General features: G+C 34.1%; 3 protein-coding genes across 7 annotated transcripts; all 3 read left to right on the forward strand.

The window, feature by feature from the left end:
• The first annotated feature begins 733 nt into the window (after positions 1 to 733).
• LOC112501884 (calcineurin B-like protein 9) lies at positions 734 to 5539 on the forward strand. 5 transcript variants are annotated; one of them, XM_025105644.1, is made up of 10 exons: positions 734 to 939; positions 1188 to 1266; positions 2210 to 2266; positions 2380 to 2462; positions 2903 to 2962; positions 4327 to 4435; positions 4519 to 4571; positions 4826 to 4906; positions 5023 to 5135; positions 5219 to 5539. In XM_025105644.1, exons 1-10 carry the CDS (start codon positions 931 to 933, stop codon positions 5280 to 5282), a joined length of 708 nt encoding a protein of 235 aa, XP_024961412.1. In that variant the 5' UTR covers positions 734 to 930; the 3' UTR covers positions 5283 to 5539. The 5 variants fall into 5 exon arrangements, with proteins under 5 accessions (XP_024961412.1, XP_024961413.1, XP_024961416.1 ...); XM_025105646.1 differs by having other exon boundaries at positions 741 to 939; positions 2113 to 2266; XM_025105647.1 differs by having other exon boundaries at positions 741 to 939; positions 1188 to 1249; positions 2113 to 2266.
• Positions 5540 to 7622: 2083 nt separating this feature from the next.
• Positions 7623 to 13418, forward strand: LOC112501893 (decapping nuclease DXO homolog, chloroplastic). Its single transcript, XM_025105658.1, has 13 exons — positions 7623 to 8143; positions 10140 to 10387; positions 10764 to 10829; positions 11105 to 11183; positions 11457 to 11536; positions 11636 to 11659; positions 11771 to 11895; positions 12059 to 12275; positions 12354 to 12407; positions 12503 to 12549; positions 12688 to 12772; positions 12863 to 12926; positions 13007 to 13418. The coding sequence occupies exons 1-13, from the start codon at positions 7708 to 7710 to the stop codon at positions 13108 to 13110; spliced, it is 1629 nt and encodes a 542-aa protein (XP_024961426.1). The 5' UTR covers positions 7623 to 7707; the 3' UTR covers positions 13111 to 13418.
• A 736-nt stretch (positions 13419 to 14154) lies between these two features.
• LOC112501912 (coiled-coil domain-containing protein 97) lies at positions 14155 to 17282 on the forward strand. The gene is made up of 3 exons (XM_025105680.1): positions 14155 to 14377; positions 15114 to 15634; positions 16913 to 17282. Exons 1-3 carry the CDS (start codon positions 14200 to 14202, stop codon positions 17144 to 17146), a joined length of 933 nt encoding a protein of 310 aa, XP_024961448.1. The 5' UTR covers positions 14155 to 14199; the 3' UTR covers positions 17147 to 17282.
• The last annotated feature ends 186 nt before the right edge of the window (positions 17283 to 17468 follow it).

Consider the following 17468-nt stretch of genomic DNA (forward strand, 5'->3'; position numbering starts at 1 on the left):
TTTTTTTAAATATATATATATATATATATATATATATAGAGAGAGAGAGAGAGAGAGAATATATATATATATGAGGGTTGTGAAAATGTGTTGATCACAAATATTAAAGATGCATAAAATAAAATGGGTGGTTTAAGGGAAACATCATCGAGTCCCCACTCACAAAAAATTGAAGATTCTTAATTGTTTTTCTATCCTTATTTTTCATGTCAATTTTGTAATTTACAAGTTGAATGGGGCAAATATTTGTAATTGTGATAGAGGGTCATTGCGTGTTTTTCAAAATGATTTAAACACATATACTAATAAAATTTATAAAAACAAATGCGAAATAATCTCTCACGTAACATAACAATATACAAAACACGACCACCACCAATACAAATGTTTTTTGTAATTTACTCTACAATATTTCACCACTTTAAAATACATAATAAAAACAATAAAAGTTATTTAAATACAAGATGTTGGATTTATACAAAAAATTAACAATCATATATTTTTATTTATAGAAACATATTAAAGTAAATATTACTTTTGATTTAATGCGATGTATTTTTGAAGAAAAATATAATAAGCTAAGCCTTGGACATTTACGTCAAATTCAATTGTTTGGATGATCGATCGAACAAGGAATATTCCAATTCCAAGCAAAGACACCTCATAAACACTTTTCCACACCCTCACGTGACCCTCCCTTTCATACCTCCTCCCTCCCTCCCTCTTAATTATTATCCATATAAATTGCAAATCGTGGCTCCTCTTTCATTCTCTCTCTCCCTCCCCCCTTGGACAAGCTGCGAAAATTTCTCAAATCTTTGCTCCATCAACCCTCTAGATTCGAGCATAATCAACACACACTTTATCTACTGATTAACCCCTGAAAAACTGCCCTGAATCTGCAAAACTCGTCTATCTACGACGGCCTCGATGTCGCCGGTATGTAATCTCTCTATTCTACTTTACTATTAGAATACGGTTTATTTATTCAGGTTTGTGTGGGGAATCGCAGTCAATTTTTGATTTGTAAGAGACTTTAATCGTCAAGGGGGCAGGTAGGGAAAGCAAAATTGGTTTTTTTTTTCAACTTGATTTGTCTTCTGTTTTTGTTTTTATCATTATTTTATGGATTTTTTTATTGTTTGTTTCTTTGAATTGTTTTTCGTTTTCTGGAATTTTGTGTTTAGGTAAAAAAGCTTGGAGTAGAAACTGTTCGAGGGTTTTGGATCTGGGGATTTGTTTGCTTGATGTATACCAACTATACAAGTACATAAATTGTTGAAAGTTAAAAGAGTTTAACTTTGTATGCTTTATGTTATTGTATAGCATTCGAAAAGATGATAAAAGGGCAAGTGTGGGTTCAATTTCAATTTTATATTAATTGTTTTGAATTGGGGATCGAGATAGCTCTTTTAGTATTAGAGGGAATATTCTAAACCAGTCGTTACATCGCACTACTGCTAACAAAATGGTAATTAGAGTTCAGTGTATTAACAACTTAGAAATTGGTTCAATTGATCACAAAAGCTAATTCCTTACTCTCTGCCTGTGGGTGGAGAATATGGGGAAAGAGATGGGAAGGATATTAGGGTTTTGCAGTTAACCTATGTAGATACTTGAATTAGTAAAAATAGGCATATTGTTTAATCATAGAATTCCAGGAATAAAATACTAGTGTATGATATTTTTACAAGGACAACTAGGTTATCATGTCATTTCTTTTTTCCTTTTCTAGTATTTCTTTAGGTTTTTGTGTTGATCTTCTACATATTTAGCTCCCATTGTGTTGATTTCGTGCTTGAGATGTCTTTCCTTACACTTTATGGCATACGAAACATGCCAATTTTACTGGAACGTTAAGCTCTTCAGTCTTTAGTGTTGGTGGAACGTTGTTCAATGTTTCTCATGTGTTCACTTCAATCTTCGTTGATCGGCTGTATTAATCTTTATTCACTGATGCTCGTAAGATGCTTCAAGTTTTTTGTAAGAAACGTTTGCACCACTTCGGTTTTCAAACTCTCTATTTCTTCTGATTGTGAAGCTTGTAACATTTTTCGTTTTCGTATATATCGTTAACTTACTAATTTTGGGTTTACAATTGTGGCACTCAAGGTTGAGATGGTTCTGATCATTTGTAGCGGCAAAGCATTGCAATGCTTCTAGTCCTGTAGTGCCCTAGTTGTTTTAATGGGCTGCTTTAATTCTACAGTGAGAAAACCAGTTCCCGGGCACGAGAACCCAACTATTCTTGCTTCTCAAACGGCTTGTAAGTTGATAATTGTTTCATAAATCATGTTTATCTTTATTGCAAAATAGTATCCACCTTGATTGGTACATGTTGCTTATGTTAGCTCTCATAACTGTCTTTTGTCTTTCCAGTTAGTGTCAGTGAAGTTGAAGCTCTATTTGAGCTATTCAAGAGCATTAGCAGTTCTGTAATTGATGATGGATTAATTAACAAGGTAATTCATGTGTTGATTAATGTTATGTTATTCTCAACGTGTAAAAGAAATTCTAGGTTCAATTTCAATAGTTCAGTAATACTTTCTCCCTCTCAAGAATATTGTGACAAATTTTTTTAGGATGTCTCATGAAAATTAATACACTTTCTTTCCTGAAAAAACTTTCATGTTAAAGATCTATATGCCCATCGTTATCATTACAAAATACATTAACGATGCTACTGATTAGGGTCCACAAGGTTCCTTTTCGATGTTAGTAGAGGGTATTGTAGATATTTGGCAGACAATCAAACATTTTACTGACACTATGACTCAAGTCAATTATTAATTATTTTTCCTACCCTTCACTCCTATTCCTTCACTTGTCACTGGTTTTATTTTGTTACAATGAGATTCGAATTTTGATAATTTTATTGTCTTTCACGCATCACCATTAACAGGAAGAATTCCAACTAGCTTTGTTCAAGAACAGAAAGAAAGAGAATCTCTTTGCAAACAGGGTATGATGATTCTCCGTTTAATTTTCAGTTACGTAAAGGTCGTATATGGTTCTCCTATATCTGGTTGTTGTGATGATTTTGCATAATCTGAACTCTGAAGGAATGATTTGTGTTATATTACCTTCTCACTTTGCTGGTCCCTAACTTCATGCAGTTGATTTTGGCAACTTAAAGTAGGAGTTTATGCTATCGTCATAAACGGATTTTCATTTTATGTGACACTGTTCATCGGTTTGACTAGGATAATGATGCTACATTTATTCAAGATGTTAAGAAACTGCATGCACATATATTTAATTTGTCCTTCGTCCGGTAACTTCGTAATTTTTTCACGATGTTGTAATTTCCATTTTCACATCTTTTGAACATTTATTTCCTTGTTTCCATGCCATGTAACACCCCTCTATTTTGAGGAGTTTACTATGTGTGATTGCAAACATGGATGACAATGTTGAAGTAAGAACTGTATTAAAAGCTATATGGGACTTCTTCAGTGTGGTTACATCTGTAATGGATCGGTAAATAATCAAATGTGATTATATTCATAATGGATATGCTTGCATCTGTTACACACATGGATGTATCTGCTTGTTTTGTTACATGCATTTCATGTTGTGTAATATCTGGTGAGAAATAGGCGAAAGATGTATTAACATTTGTGATAAGGAACGTATTTAAGCAATGCATATAGTTTTTGTTGACTATTGAATTTGCACTGCAACAATTAATTGAGTATGCGTCCTTGCGTATTAACCATATGCTTTCTCATGAAAATATATAAATGCAAATGAATTTGAGATTGGATATTTTTGGGAACAGATAACACTACCATTATGCAAATGTGTTTATAGCAGATATGAATTCAGATGGCTATGCGGATCTTCTGATATCCATTCACAACCTTTAATGCAGTTCAAATTAGTTAAAACTACTTAACTTTTCTGTTCATTTGCTTATAACATTTATCCATTCTTCACTTTGTGGGATTCGTCTCCATTTCTTTTCATGGCAAGTACACATGATCCATAATTGCATACTCGTTTCTCCAATTCTCCTTGCACCATTTAAATCAAACCCAAAGAATGAAAATGGTAAATAACTAAAATGCCTTAACCTTTCCAGATATTCTTTTTCTGGTACATAATAATAATAATAACTAAAGACACCTGTCTTTTCCAGCTGTTCTTTGTTTGGAAATGATAGCAGCAAAATGCATTTTTCCTGGTAAACTATATGTATATGAAACATCACTTGCATGCATATCGTATTCAGAGTTCAGTATATCATATACATCTGATTAAAGAGACAACATCTTTTCATATTTGGTATACATTTTCTGAAGCTCTGAAAGTTTCCATATGCAGATATTTGATCTTTTCGATGTCAAGCAGAAGGGGGTTATTGATTTCGGTGACTTTGTTCGAGCACTTAACGTTTTTCACCCTAATGCCCCACAAGAAGACAAGATTAGTTGTAAGTTGATCACGATGAGCAGAAACTGTTAGATTTCCAAGTAGCCATGGATGATTTTGTAATACAAATCGTTCCTGTTTCAGTTTCTTTCAAACTTTATGACATGGATGGAACAGGATTCATAGAGCGTCAGGAGGTATGTTTGTGCTAGTTCTATGTTGCATTCCCAAGCTTTATAGATCCTTCTTTATATGCTAATTTTCTGTATGAAAATTGCAACCTTTGCATGAAGTATATAATAAGGATTCTATCAACGACCATGGATATAGGCAAATTAGTGAATGACGTAAAGGATGTGCCTGATTTTTTTTGTTTTCTACCACCATTATGCCTGCTACAGTTATGGCATGTGTGCATTTATAACAGCTTTGTTGTGTATGACTATTGTAGGTTAAGCAGATGTTAATAGCACTTTTATGCGAGTCTGAGCTGAAGTTGGCTGATGATACCATTGAGGTTATACTCGATAAGGTGTTTTTCTGTGACATTAATACTTGGACCAAAAGAAATTGCATTGAAAGAAAAAAGTAAAACCGTATTTGTTTGGTTGATGTGGAAAGTTATGTATATTTGTATTGATTGCGCAGACGTTTTCGGAAGCGGATGTGGACCAGGACGGGAAGATAGATAAATCAGAATGGCATAATTTCGTGACGCGAAACCCTTCTTTGCTAAAGATAATGACGCTTCCATACCTAAGGTATAAATATGTGGATGGGTTGGTTTGTTTGGTTTATTACGAAGAGTTATATGTATATAATACTAATGGGAAGTGATGTACAGGGACATTACAACGACGTTTCCGAGTTTTGTGTTCAATTCAGAAGTAGAAGAGATAGCGACATAAGAGAGAAGTTGAAAGGATAATGAAGTAATGTTTTGTGTCTTGTTCTTTATGAATTCAAGCAAGCATGGGTTGAAGAGTAGACATTTGTATTTTGTTAGCACAGTTTTTGGTTTGGGTTTCTTGAGGAGAAAAATGATTTGTTTTTTAATCGAATCGAATGGAATCGAATCATGATGAGGGTTGCAGAAGATGTATATTTGATTCTGTAAGTAACCAGTCCAAAGAGGAAGTTGAGAAAAATATATAATCATGTGGATGTATATTGGTATCAGAATGATGGGAGTTTTAGACCTCTAACACATGGTATCACGTAAGGGAGTAAAAATCATGATGTGACTTTGGCCATGCTCACATACGTTTGTGTTAAATCACATATAATCCTAAACATGGTTTTGTTGTTTATGTCTTTCTTTTTAATTATTTGGTTACTATTCACATTGAACCTCTCCACACACACTCACACTCTCTCTCTCTCTCTCTATATATATATATATATATGCAACTTTTCATATGGTCTTTAAAATATACAGTTCCTATAAGTCATCAACATTTTAGGAGTTTTTTTTGTACAAAAACAAACGATGGTTCTTACCTACCGTGATAATCAACGATGCACGTGATCTCATTGCACCAATTGGAAATTGCGAGAAAAGTGCCAACAATAAAGGTTGAAATGGTGGTGAATGATGATCGTCGATTCCAACATATTTTTGTTTGGTATAAACAAATCAAAGATAAAGAACATCACTTTCAAATATGATTATTGATTATTTATGAAAAGAATATAATAATTACAATGCTTAAAAGCCTGTGTGTCTTTTTATTTAATTGAATGTTTATTTTAGGAAATAAAATAATTTAGTTTGGTTAAAATATGTAATTTATTAAGTTATTTAAATAAAACACACGTATAATTTATAAAGTTAGTAATATATATAGAGGTATAATATTAAGAATATTCTAATTTTTGTAAAAAATAATATAATAAGTAGAAGAAAAATAATATAAAATATGATGTAATGAGTTGAAGATATAAAGTGTTACATTTATATAAAAAAATATATATATTTTTATTTAAATAAGACATTAATAAACAATCAATAATTAATGATATCACACAAAATCAACAAAAAAATGTTTTGTCTTATTTTGTTCACATCTTCTTCTTTGTTTACTTTCTATGGTATGTTGTTTTTGTGCTTCATAAAAAGTGCTGGCGAGAATCCATATTTGATTCAAATTCAAATATGAAATATCATCCGCCTATCTTTGGAATACAATTATGTTCTTCTAGTGTTATTTTATGATAATGAAATTAATTTTACAACGACTACACAAAGAAAATCTTAAAAATAGAAAGGGAAAGTGTGAAATAACAATACAAGTACACAAGAGCCAAATATGTGGTGTCTCATAATTTGTCTTTACAGCAAAAAACAACAAACAGTGGATGTTAAAATTTATTTTATAAGTAATATAGTCTTTCTAATTTATTACTTGACGATTGATATAAGTTATTTATGTAATTTTATAAGTATTAGAAGGGTATTCACACAATACAGCGAGATACATCTCGATTTTAGTGTTTTGTTTTTTTATGTTTCAATCGATATTATAATACGGTTTTATGTGTTTTTGAGAAAAAAATAATGTTTTTATTTTTGAATAAAATATAAATATAAAGATATCATAAAAAATTGAATTTTTTTATATTAGTATCAAACTAACTATTTAATATTTGTATATTTCTTCAACTCATTTTTGGTTTAATAATATAATTTTTTTTTTGTAAAGATAATAATTAAGTATTCTGTTAGAACTGAATGATTATAATAATAATTATTATATTTTAGATTTTTTATATTTAAAATGAGATGTTTATCTGCAATTAGTTACACGAATTCGGATATTAAGTTTTAATAAGTTATACTTACACACAATTTACTTGTAATCTCGAATTTTAAGTAATATGCATCAAAAACAGTATTTTATGTCAAATGTTTTATAATATAATGTATAGATAGATTTTGTGTGGAATTTTATAAATATTTCCAAGATTCTCTAAAAATAAAAGAAATATTTTACGATCTCCGAGATTTGGTGTAAAAAGTAATTATTACTTCCCTGAAGGCGGAAAGGAAAGTCCCATTTTGTTTAATGGGCTTGAATGCATGGAAAAGCACAAGCACAGGCCCAGTACATATACACACGTGCGAATCACGTGATAAAAAACATGACTCCCTTTTCTTTCTTATTCTATGACCCTTTTAAGTGGAAATTCGCCCTGGCTCACGAAATCACACCCAAATTTTTACACCCCCATTCACGTCACTTCTCAAATCAAAATTTCAATTTACACCACCAAACCCAAGAAAGATCGAATATCACTCCTAAAATCTTTTGCCTCACTGCTAATTCTTCTTTCATGGATTTATCGGAGCAAGAGGTAGACTTGTTCGGTGATTTAGAATTCGAAAACGAAGATACCCATAAAAAGGAAGACGATAGCGGCCAACAATCTTCATCATCTGCTTCCTCTTCATCCTCCTCCTCATCCTCTTCGTATTCATCGTCCAATCGGAGCAGTAGCGGAGGAGGGGGGAGAGGTAGTGGCAGTGGCACTGGCAGTGATAGCAGCGGTGGTTCCGTCAGCGCTGCTGCTGCTGCTACCGGAGATGCTGTTGGTGGAGGTGAAGAGGTAGAGGAAGATGAGGATAATGGTGAAGTGAGGTCAACTTATTATAATCAGCAGTATGGTTATGATGATGATTATAATGTTGTTGAAGAAGATAAAGATTTGTTTGGGTCTGATAATGAAGAATATGTTAAAACCCAAATTGCTAGTCCTTTTCCTGTTCCTGGTAATCAAATTAATCTTGTGCCTTCAAATATTTCGATGAAAGATTTCATTTTTGCCGCATGTTAATGGGAAATAAAATTAGTATTTGAAGCTTCCTTATGTGTTTTGGGTTCATGTTTCTAAAAGGGATTGTTTGTATAAGCCTTTTTACTCGTTTTTATATCTAAAAGATTCGATTTTGAAGCATGTAACTGGCAAAAATATTCGTTATGAAGATCACCCATGTTGTTTTAGTGTAACATTCTTTGATTTTTTTTGCTGTTGTCATGGGTGAGTTAGCATGGATTTTACGCAAGAAAAAGAAGAACCATTGATTTTGATATTTTTTTGAGCTGAATTATCGTCTCCATGCTGTTTTTCTGTTGGTGATGGAATTTTAAGTCTAAAGCTATTTCTGGGATTCTCATTATGACCATACTAATGTATCTAATGTCTCTAGGACTCTATTTGATTTGGCATCACAAACTTATGTTTTTATGGTTTTGTTCCACTGGATGGTTATTTTCTTGATGATTTTGTGAATTTTTTCTTGTGGGTTTTCTTCGTAGCTACATGTGTGTGTGTCCTATCTTGGTTTTTTGTTTGTGTATGTAAGTTTTTTAAAACATTTTTGATTGGGTATCAGTGGTTATGGGTAAAATTTCACTTGCCACGATTTATTGTTTGCATTTGGAAAGTCTTGCTTTTGGGGAAAGATTGCCTATAAATTCAATCATAGTTGAAGGTGCTGTTAATGCCAATGTTATGGAAATGAGAGGCAATCTCTTTGACATTTTATTGCCATTCCCACATCGATATAGTGATCAAGGAGACTTGAGGGAGAAAGATATAGATGATAATAKAAGGATAAACGGTTAGGTTGCGCTTCTTGTGAGAGGGGTTGTAGAATGTAATGATTCTTTTTTTATGTCATTAAGTTGGTATTGTGTCCTTACCTTATGAGAGTGAGTTGGTGTTAAATGATTGCCAAAATTGTGCAAACTTGCATGGTTGTAGTTATCATGACTTAGTAGGTTGCTAGAGTAACAAACCAAACAAACCAAACAAAACCAAACCAAACTGGCTCAGTAAATCTCATTGGGGGTGTGATGTATGCAGTTTGACCTCTTTGCAATCAGGGTAGATACTACAATTATGATTACTTTTATTGATTAGTAGGCAAATTGCCTGAGGATATAGTATTTTGGCTATGTTTATGGATTCTTTTTATGTTTAGGTTACTTGAAATATGTAGATAATTTGGTTGGACTTCTTGATTAACACCCGATGGACTTTAGGCTGTATACAGAGTTATAAAGTAGATGTTATTAGCTGTATCATTTGATCTTCCTTCTGGTGTAAGATTGTTAATTGGCATTACTATTCAATGGACGTCATGATGCTTTTGCGGTCCTTGTCATCTTCTATTGATTTCTCTTCATCAAAGCATTATTTGACAGGTAGTATGTAGAATAAACAATCCATTCTTTCAGAATGATATCAACTTTGTATTTATCTTGTTAGAAATTAGGTGTGCTTGTTGATAGTAAAAGTCTTCCCAATTTTTTGAGATGATAGTATACAGTGCCCATGGTTTTCAATGATGCCGTTGTCCATTAGCCACTTCTATCTTCAAATCTGTGCCATTTAGTTTCCTCTTTTTGTGTATATGGCTAAATAATGAATATAGTTTCATAGTGGAATTTATGTTGCTCAAAAGAGATCTTACTTACCACTTAGTGGATGAAGGTGAAAAAATGTAGTTTTCTAAATGTTTCATCCTTCATTCTTATGATTTCAAGATTCTACATTATTTAAAATATATATTGATTTTCCATAGCTTGGATAAAGATCGGACAAACTTTTGTATGTTATGATATTTGACAAGGCTTATGAAGTTTGACGGGCCTTGTTAATTTTTCATTTTATTCTCATGTTTAGACATGCACATGCCTATATGCATATGTATACATCTTCATCCACTTTATCTCTTTTTTTTTTGTAAATTTGCTTTTCAGTTTTACCACAACCCCCAGCTCGTAATACAAACAATCCAGGCAGAGGAGGAAGTTTTGGTCGTGGACGTTGGCAAAATGACAGAGGAGGAGCTGGCATCCTTCCTCGGCCTGGACCATTTCCCCAGAGACAAAACTATGGTTATGGGTCTAAGTTYTATGCTCCTCGTAATGATGAACGTTTTGTTTCAGAACTCAAGTTTTCCAAGAGTGAAGAAACATTGTCGAGGAAGTGCATAGCATTTCAAGAGGTAAAAAGGTTCATAGTTTTTTTCCTTCTTTTGTGGTACTAATCACATGGTACTGAAGTCATGACTTTTAGGTTGTTCACTTAATTTCTATTCATAGATATTGGGATCGATAAGCATGGGTAGACCCTAGTAATTGCATAGATCAAAATTGTATTTATTTGATTTAACAATTTGCCTACATTTATGGGAGTTGCTAGGGTTTCTTATATTCTTTCAAATTTCTAATAGTACATTTAGGCTCCATATCTGACAATATTAACAAGCTTTTTTTCGGTCGGTCTGTCTGTCTTTATTTTTTTGTATTTGTTCTCCACTTTAGGGATTTTCTATGTTCTAACATATTCAATATTTTTGGATGGTGTCATCTGTCAAGTAGCCGACTGAACTTGGTTGCTATAGTCGTGTRGAAGGCGGAGAAGTGTACTTCGATGATAGMAGTTTGGTGAGCTTTGTTTTCGTTTTATTTGACTTTCTATCTTAATCTTTTATTCAAGGAAGACAGAGGGTACACATTCAGTTTAGAGGTTAAAAATGGCTAGTTTTTAACTTTGGATGTGTTACGACAAACTATTGTGCTAAAAATTTAACAGTATCCAATCAGAATTTTATTTTGCCGATCGTTCCTTTGATCTTAATAAAGAAAGTGTGCCTCTTTTTTCCGCAATGGAGTGCATATTTTAAAGCTCAAGCATTTTACGCTTTGTTTTATGTTGTCAGCGGCTTTTTAAGCGTCTTATTACTGAAGATATCGGAGCTGATTTGAACCAAGGTTTTGATACTTTTATTGAGAAGAAAGGTACACCCTATCTTTGTAATAAATAAATAGCAACTTTTGTTGCACCAAATAATCTCTCAGACCAAAGGGCCTTTGGCCTAGTGGTATCCCGGTTGCCGGTAGAGCCTAGCTTTTTAGCAGGTCAAGGGTTCTAACCTTATCAAAGTCGAGGGGGGTGTGTGTGTTTATATGCCATATATAAATATCATATGCTTTAAAAAGAAAAATCTTTTAGGTTTTAATGTACAGGCATTTAGTCTTTACCTATCTTTTGTTATTGTTTTTTCTCACCAGATTTGGGCTCCCAGGGCTTTGGAGATCTCCTAGCTTGCATACGAAACAAAAATATTCCGTTACAGAATATGCATTTTGTGGTGAGTGTTGTTTTCATTATTACTTTTATCTGCCTCACAGTATGCTTCAGATTCTTTACTTATTTGTTTTTTCTCTCTTCTTTTCCTTGTGATTTGCAGACCTATCGGAACAACCTCAATAAGGTATCTTGCTGCCTTCCCATATTTTTTTGGCATGCATCTGTAGCACATGTTTTAGCCTATGGTGTTTTAGTGGATTCAATGGTTAATCTGTATGTATTCAATTGTTGGCAGATATTGGCCACTGCTTATATGAGGCACGAGCCTTGGGAAATGGGTGTGCATAAAAGGAAAGGGGTTGTGTATCTTGATGTGCATAAACTGCCTGAAAGGCCAAAAAGTGAGCTGGATCGTCGGAGGTACTATACCAAAACAAAGCTTTTTGTGTTCTTTGTTTCTGTTTTTGGGAATTTTAGAACTTTCTTTTTTAGCTATGATCATTGAAAATAAGATTTGACTTTTCTTTTTTAGTTCATAGAATTTAATTGTATTCATGTGGGTGCTTATGTGTTATTGGATTAGGTGTTATTGGGGATATTGCTTTGAGACGCTTGCTACTGAAGATCCAACAAGGGATGATGGAGAAGGGATACACCATGTTGATGCCAACGTTGAATATTGTTCTGTAGTTAAAACCAAATTAGGTGCACATCGGATTCTAATGGGTGCTGAAATGGACTGCTGTGATTCCATGGATGATGGAAGGAGATTTTATGTGGAACTAAAAACTAGTCGTGAGGTTCGTGACCTGCATTTCAAATATACCCCTTTCCTATTACGAGTAGTATTCACACCTTTTTTTCGTATATATTTGCAGTTGGATTACCACACTGAGGAAAGATTTGAGAGGGAGAAATTGCTAAAGTTTTGGGTATTATTGTCTTTCTTGCTCTACCTCATTATATTCATTTCACTTTTGTGAATGCTTACCATATTATGTGTTTGAATCTATTTATTACAACACAGATTCAGTCTTTTCTTGCTGGTGTCCCGTTTATCGTCATTGGTTATAGGTACGTTCCATTAAATATAAAAAGGTTCTTAAACAGTATATGCATAAATTTTCGACAGCAATTATGTTTCTGTACGTGACTAAACTATTTCTTTATGTTGATAGTTTATTGCAGTAACCATTAATGGTCTTTTTGTAGGGATGATGCTGGCCGGCTTGTGCGTACAGAGAGATTAAGAACGAAAGACATAACTCACCGGGTAAAAATGAAAAATTATTGGCAGGTAAGCATTGATCGGTTTCAAATCACCCCTATCCCCAACCCCAACCCCGTATCTGTGTGATGATGTTTCTTGAGTTGACTAAATCGACAGGGAGGAGTTTGCTTGGCATTTGCTGATGAGGTTTTATGTTGGCTGTATGGCACCGTGAAAGAGAGTAAGATTTCATTATTTTCTTTAAAAAATAAAAGAAGTTATGAAGTAGTGTCTTGAAATGTTGATTGTGTGGGATGACAGATGAAGACTATATACTGCAATTTGCTGCACCATTTACGCGTTTGGAGCTTCTAACTGCACAATCTTGCCCACAAGAAATAACTGATCATGTTGAGCAACTATGAATGAAGAAAGTGGTGGGTGATGGTCTTTTTTCATGGCCAAATCCTAGGATTTCTTTTTGTTGTGGGAAAAAGAATTTAGAGACTGAAAGGCATGCCCTGAAGCCAAAGATGGCTGGCTCTTTTGAATTCTGGGCATCATGATATGATATGATATATACATATAGCAGCACATGAAGATTTGCATCATGTTTTGTTTATGTACGTACCTGTAACGATCTAACTTTTGTTTCTTCTAGAGTTTATGCCCAATTAGTATTTGGATTGAAAATACACACCATTTTTTAGTTGTTTTGTTTCTGTTCATGCTACATTTTGCATTTTTTTGACTAGAAAAGTGGTTTTGTTTGTAGTAAATGAAATTATTTTAGACACAAAATTTTATATGATGTCATAAACACGATCGCAAGAAACATATAGATAGTGGCACGGGTTATTAGAATGAGCAGCTGCGGCTGAAGATGAACATGTCGGATTTGGATTTGGATTTGGATATGGATATGGATATGGTTAAGAATATGACATTTAACAGAATTGTTGAAGATGCATTATTAAAATAGCATAGCATAGTAGAGTCGGATAAGACGCAAACACTTATTTTTTGGTTAAAACCTAAACAAAAAGTATAATAAATGAATTTCTTTCTACCTTCTTTTTAGTCTGTTTTCTTTGGTCAAAACTTTTTGGCTTGCATGTTCTCATAAGCCATGAATTTAAAACGGTATCCTACTTGTGATACAAGACATGGATCTCATTTCCTACTTTGCTTAGGTTTATGTTTATCAAACACTTATATCGCTTATTGGATAACACGTTTCAATTCAAAATGGTATAATAAAATTATGGCAGATAAAGAATAATTAGATAAACGGGGATATTTTTTAGGTTTTGATTTGATATAAACTTATTCTTTAAAAATACTTATTATAACCGAAATAAATCAATAAATTGTTTTTACAAGCCACCAAGTAAGTACCCATGTATTGAAGCGGTCGAATGTATTTACAAATTGCAGGCGGGTTTAGACAAATCGCAGATTTTGTTGACCTGACCAAAAGAAACCCCATACAAACCGACTTCTTCCATCAGGAGATGACGGAGATCGGTGCGTCGACTACTAGTAGCAGCGCCATGGAGTCGATAATGGAGAGATTATCTCATCTAGAAAACCTCTACTTTCCTAGGGCTCAACAATCCTCCGCTCTCCTTCCTTCACAACGTAAATCCATCCTCCAAGATCTTTACTCCCGCGATACCCCTGTTTTCTTAGGTAAATTCCAATTCCAATTCAATTTCTTATTTCTTCTATTTCAGTATTCCATAATCAACACCTCTTTTTCATTTACGCTAGTTTTTACTGATTGATTAATTATCGCTTAGCTTTCATGGTTAATTGTCAACACAACAATCTCAACTTTGTTACTTCGTATCTTTGTTTCATATGCTACTGGAATCAGCAATTTCTCTCTGTTCGGCCACAATTGGATGTAGCTTGCCAAATCAACAACCATTTAAATTCCAGCTTCATTCTTTTTGTTTAGGTTTCAAAGAGGAATTCATTAATTGCATTGAAATCTATGGCAGTATTTTGAATTTCATGAGCACTTGGGTTGTTTCTCTTAATAATGCAAATAAAGACACCCATTGACGCTCCAGCCAGACTTTGGACGCACAATCTCATGGTTGGCGGGATTGAAATGAAACTATGAATTCCCCGGGAGTAGGTTTTACCCTTTTACTTTTCAAAGTTAATAGGGCACTGTGATTTAATTTCTAAGGCACCTAAAGTTGGTCTGCTTCTGTATTTGTTCTAAGAGTATCAATCCTGTATCCAGTTTACTCATCAAGAACAGTTGATTATTGTTTCCTTGAATTGCTAATGCCAAATTCATCTGACTTTGTTTTCAATTGTGCGTGAAAGTTTGTTATTGTTGATTGATCGACCTATACATCCAAATCCTTTAGTCAAATTCATTCACTTGTGTTATTCGTTGATGCACATTCAGAGCGCTACGGATCACTACTAACATTGGAGGAGCTTAAGGAATTTGATGTATTAAGAGACAATTATGAAATCAATTGGCATCTAAATCATCTACGGAGTTTGATTAGTCCAACATCTGAGGATTTGAAGTTGAGGTCTGCAAAGGTTAAAAATCGGAGGCGTGCATACATGGATAAGTTGATGTTTGATGGGAAATTCTTCTCTGAGGATGCAATGAGGGATAGAGAACCCTACTTGCACCATGAGTTTTTGGGGAAATTTCAAGACCCAAGTGGAAGACGCATGGCTAGGCCTGGGGAGCGGTGGTCTGAAACGTTGTTGAGGAGGGCAGAGGAAGGAGTTTTGGTGGAGAAGATTAGGAGGGAGCAGCAGAGATTGGGTGTTGATGAGAGGGAATGGGTGGGGAATGAGAGAGTGCAAGAAGAACAAGAGGAGGAAGAAGAGGAGGAAGAAGAGGAAGATGAAATGGAAGAAGGAAATGATGGTGATATCAATATTCATAGAAGGATGCATCAACGCGAGGTAATTGGTTGCCTTATGTTCACTGAAATATCTGGTGCAGCTTTTAGGTTTTTCTTTCTTATTGCCTAGAAATATAAAGGGTCTGTTTGTTAGGAGCTTAATGATGACACTCACAGCTTATTCGGTCAGCTATACTTGACTCTTTGGTAGTGGCTTAATGATATTGAAAGTGACTTATTCAGTAAGCTTCTAGGGCAGAAATTTATGCAGAAAGCCAAGTTTTTCTAAACCTATCCTTCCCAATTAAAAACACGTTCCTTCTATTTATGAAAAAACCCTCCCAAACAAAAACCTTCCCTATCTATACAAACAAACTAATATATCCATACATGACTTAGGCCTGTTTGAAAACGACTTAATAAGCTTAATGGACCCTTTAGCTTATTCGATCAGCTATATTGTGGTGTTTGGAAGCAGCTTAATGATTAAAAAATGAGCTTACCGAATAAGCTTTTAGAGACCACCCTTATGCACACAGACACCACATTTCCACTCCTACCCCTTTTGAACTTCACGGGAGAAAAAGCCTAACCGCCCTGCTCCTCCCATCCATCTCAGTCAAAAAACTTCGCCTCCCTACTTTTCATCCCTCTCAATCGGACAACGTTGCCTCCCTGTTGCTGCCCTACCCCTCCTCCGGCGTGAGTGTTGCTGTTGCCGCCTATTTTGAACAGATTCTCGTCCTCCTCCATTGAAAACCCTCTCTGACGGATATGAACAGTTCCGTCAGCCTTGTTGCTGACCTAAACCCCCTCCTCCATCGGAAACCCCTTTGTCCCTGTTGTTGTTGCCCTGGGTCGAGGAGACCATGTCCTCCTCCAGATACAGATTGAGGCATATAAGGTTCAAAGTATTTGGATTTGTGTTTGATTGTTTGATTTTTCAGATGGAGATCGAGACACTCAGATGCAGAATTGGGTGTTTGATTTTTCATAGTTTATTTTTCATTTTAAGTATTCGATTTTGGGTTGATGTCCTTGAGATATTTATTTTTTAATCACCATTCCTTGTTTGGATCTGATTCAAGGATTGATTTTCTTGATGTTCTTAGAGGTTCCATTTTCATCATTAAGACAGTTTATTCAGCACAATAAACAAACACCAATTTTATTTAATACATACAAACAACTTTATACATAAAGACAACATTATCCATACAAGACTTAATGAAAAACCAACCAAACAGCCCCAAACTCTAGTTTGTTTAGAAACAAGAAGGAACATAAAATTTATTTGTATGTGATGTTGATTTTTTGTTGACTGTATTTGTGGTTTTAGGTCCTCCCAGATGACAAGGGTAGTTTAGGCAATGAGGAGGGTACAAGTTTATCAGCTGAAGAGATGGCAGATCGAATGGACCAATTTACGCATGTGATGCAACAGAAGTTTCTATCGGGTGAAGATCATCATCATTTTAATTACTCGAGTATAGATGAAGATGAAACATTGGATGATCACTGGATGAGGGAAGCTAATTATGATGCAGAAGAGAAGTACTTTGCCGATGTTTGACTCATAATTCTGCTACTGTAATTACTAGTGTCGTTGTAACAAACATCTATCGTATCGTTTTTCTGTTTCGTAGATTTTTTGACAACAACGTTGTAATAAATGGTATTCTTCAGGTGCTTGTTTTTCATTGTGGTTTTATTGTTTGGTTAAGTTTTGATGGCATGATATTATCAAGTGCTACATCCATCTTTTGTTGTTCCTTTTGGTCAATAAAGCATAACTCGTAGTGCATTAATGATTTATTCATAATGCTTAAAGTTTAAGATGGTATAGATATTTAAAATAAAATAAAATAAAACTGCGAACATGACTTGTGCATTGA

This window comes from Cynara cardunculus, unplaced genomic scaffold (genome assembly GCF_001531365.2).
Source record: "Cynara cardunculus var. scolymus isolate 2C unplaced genomic scaffold, CcrdV1 Un_Scaffold_667, whole genome shotgun sequence".
Taxonomy (NCBI): Eukaryota; Viridiplantae; Streptophyta; class Magnoliopsida; order Asterales; family Asteraceae; genus Cynara; species Cynara cardunculus.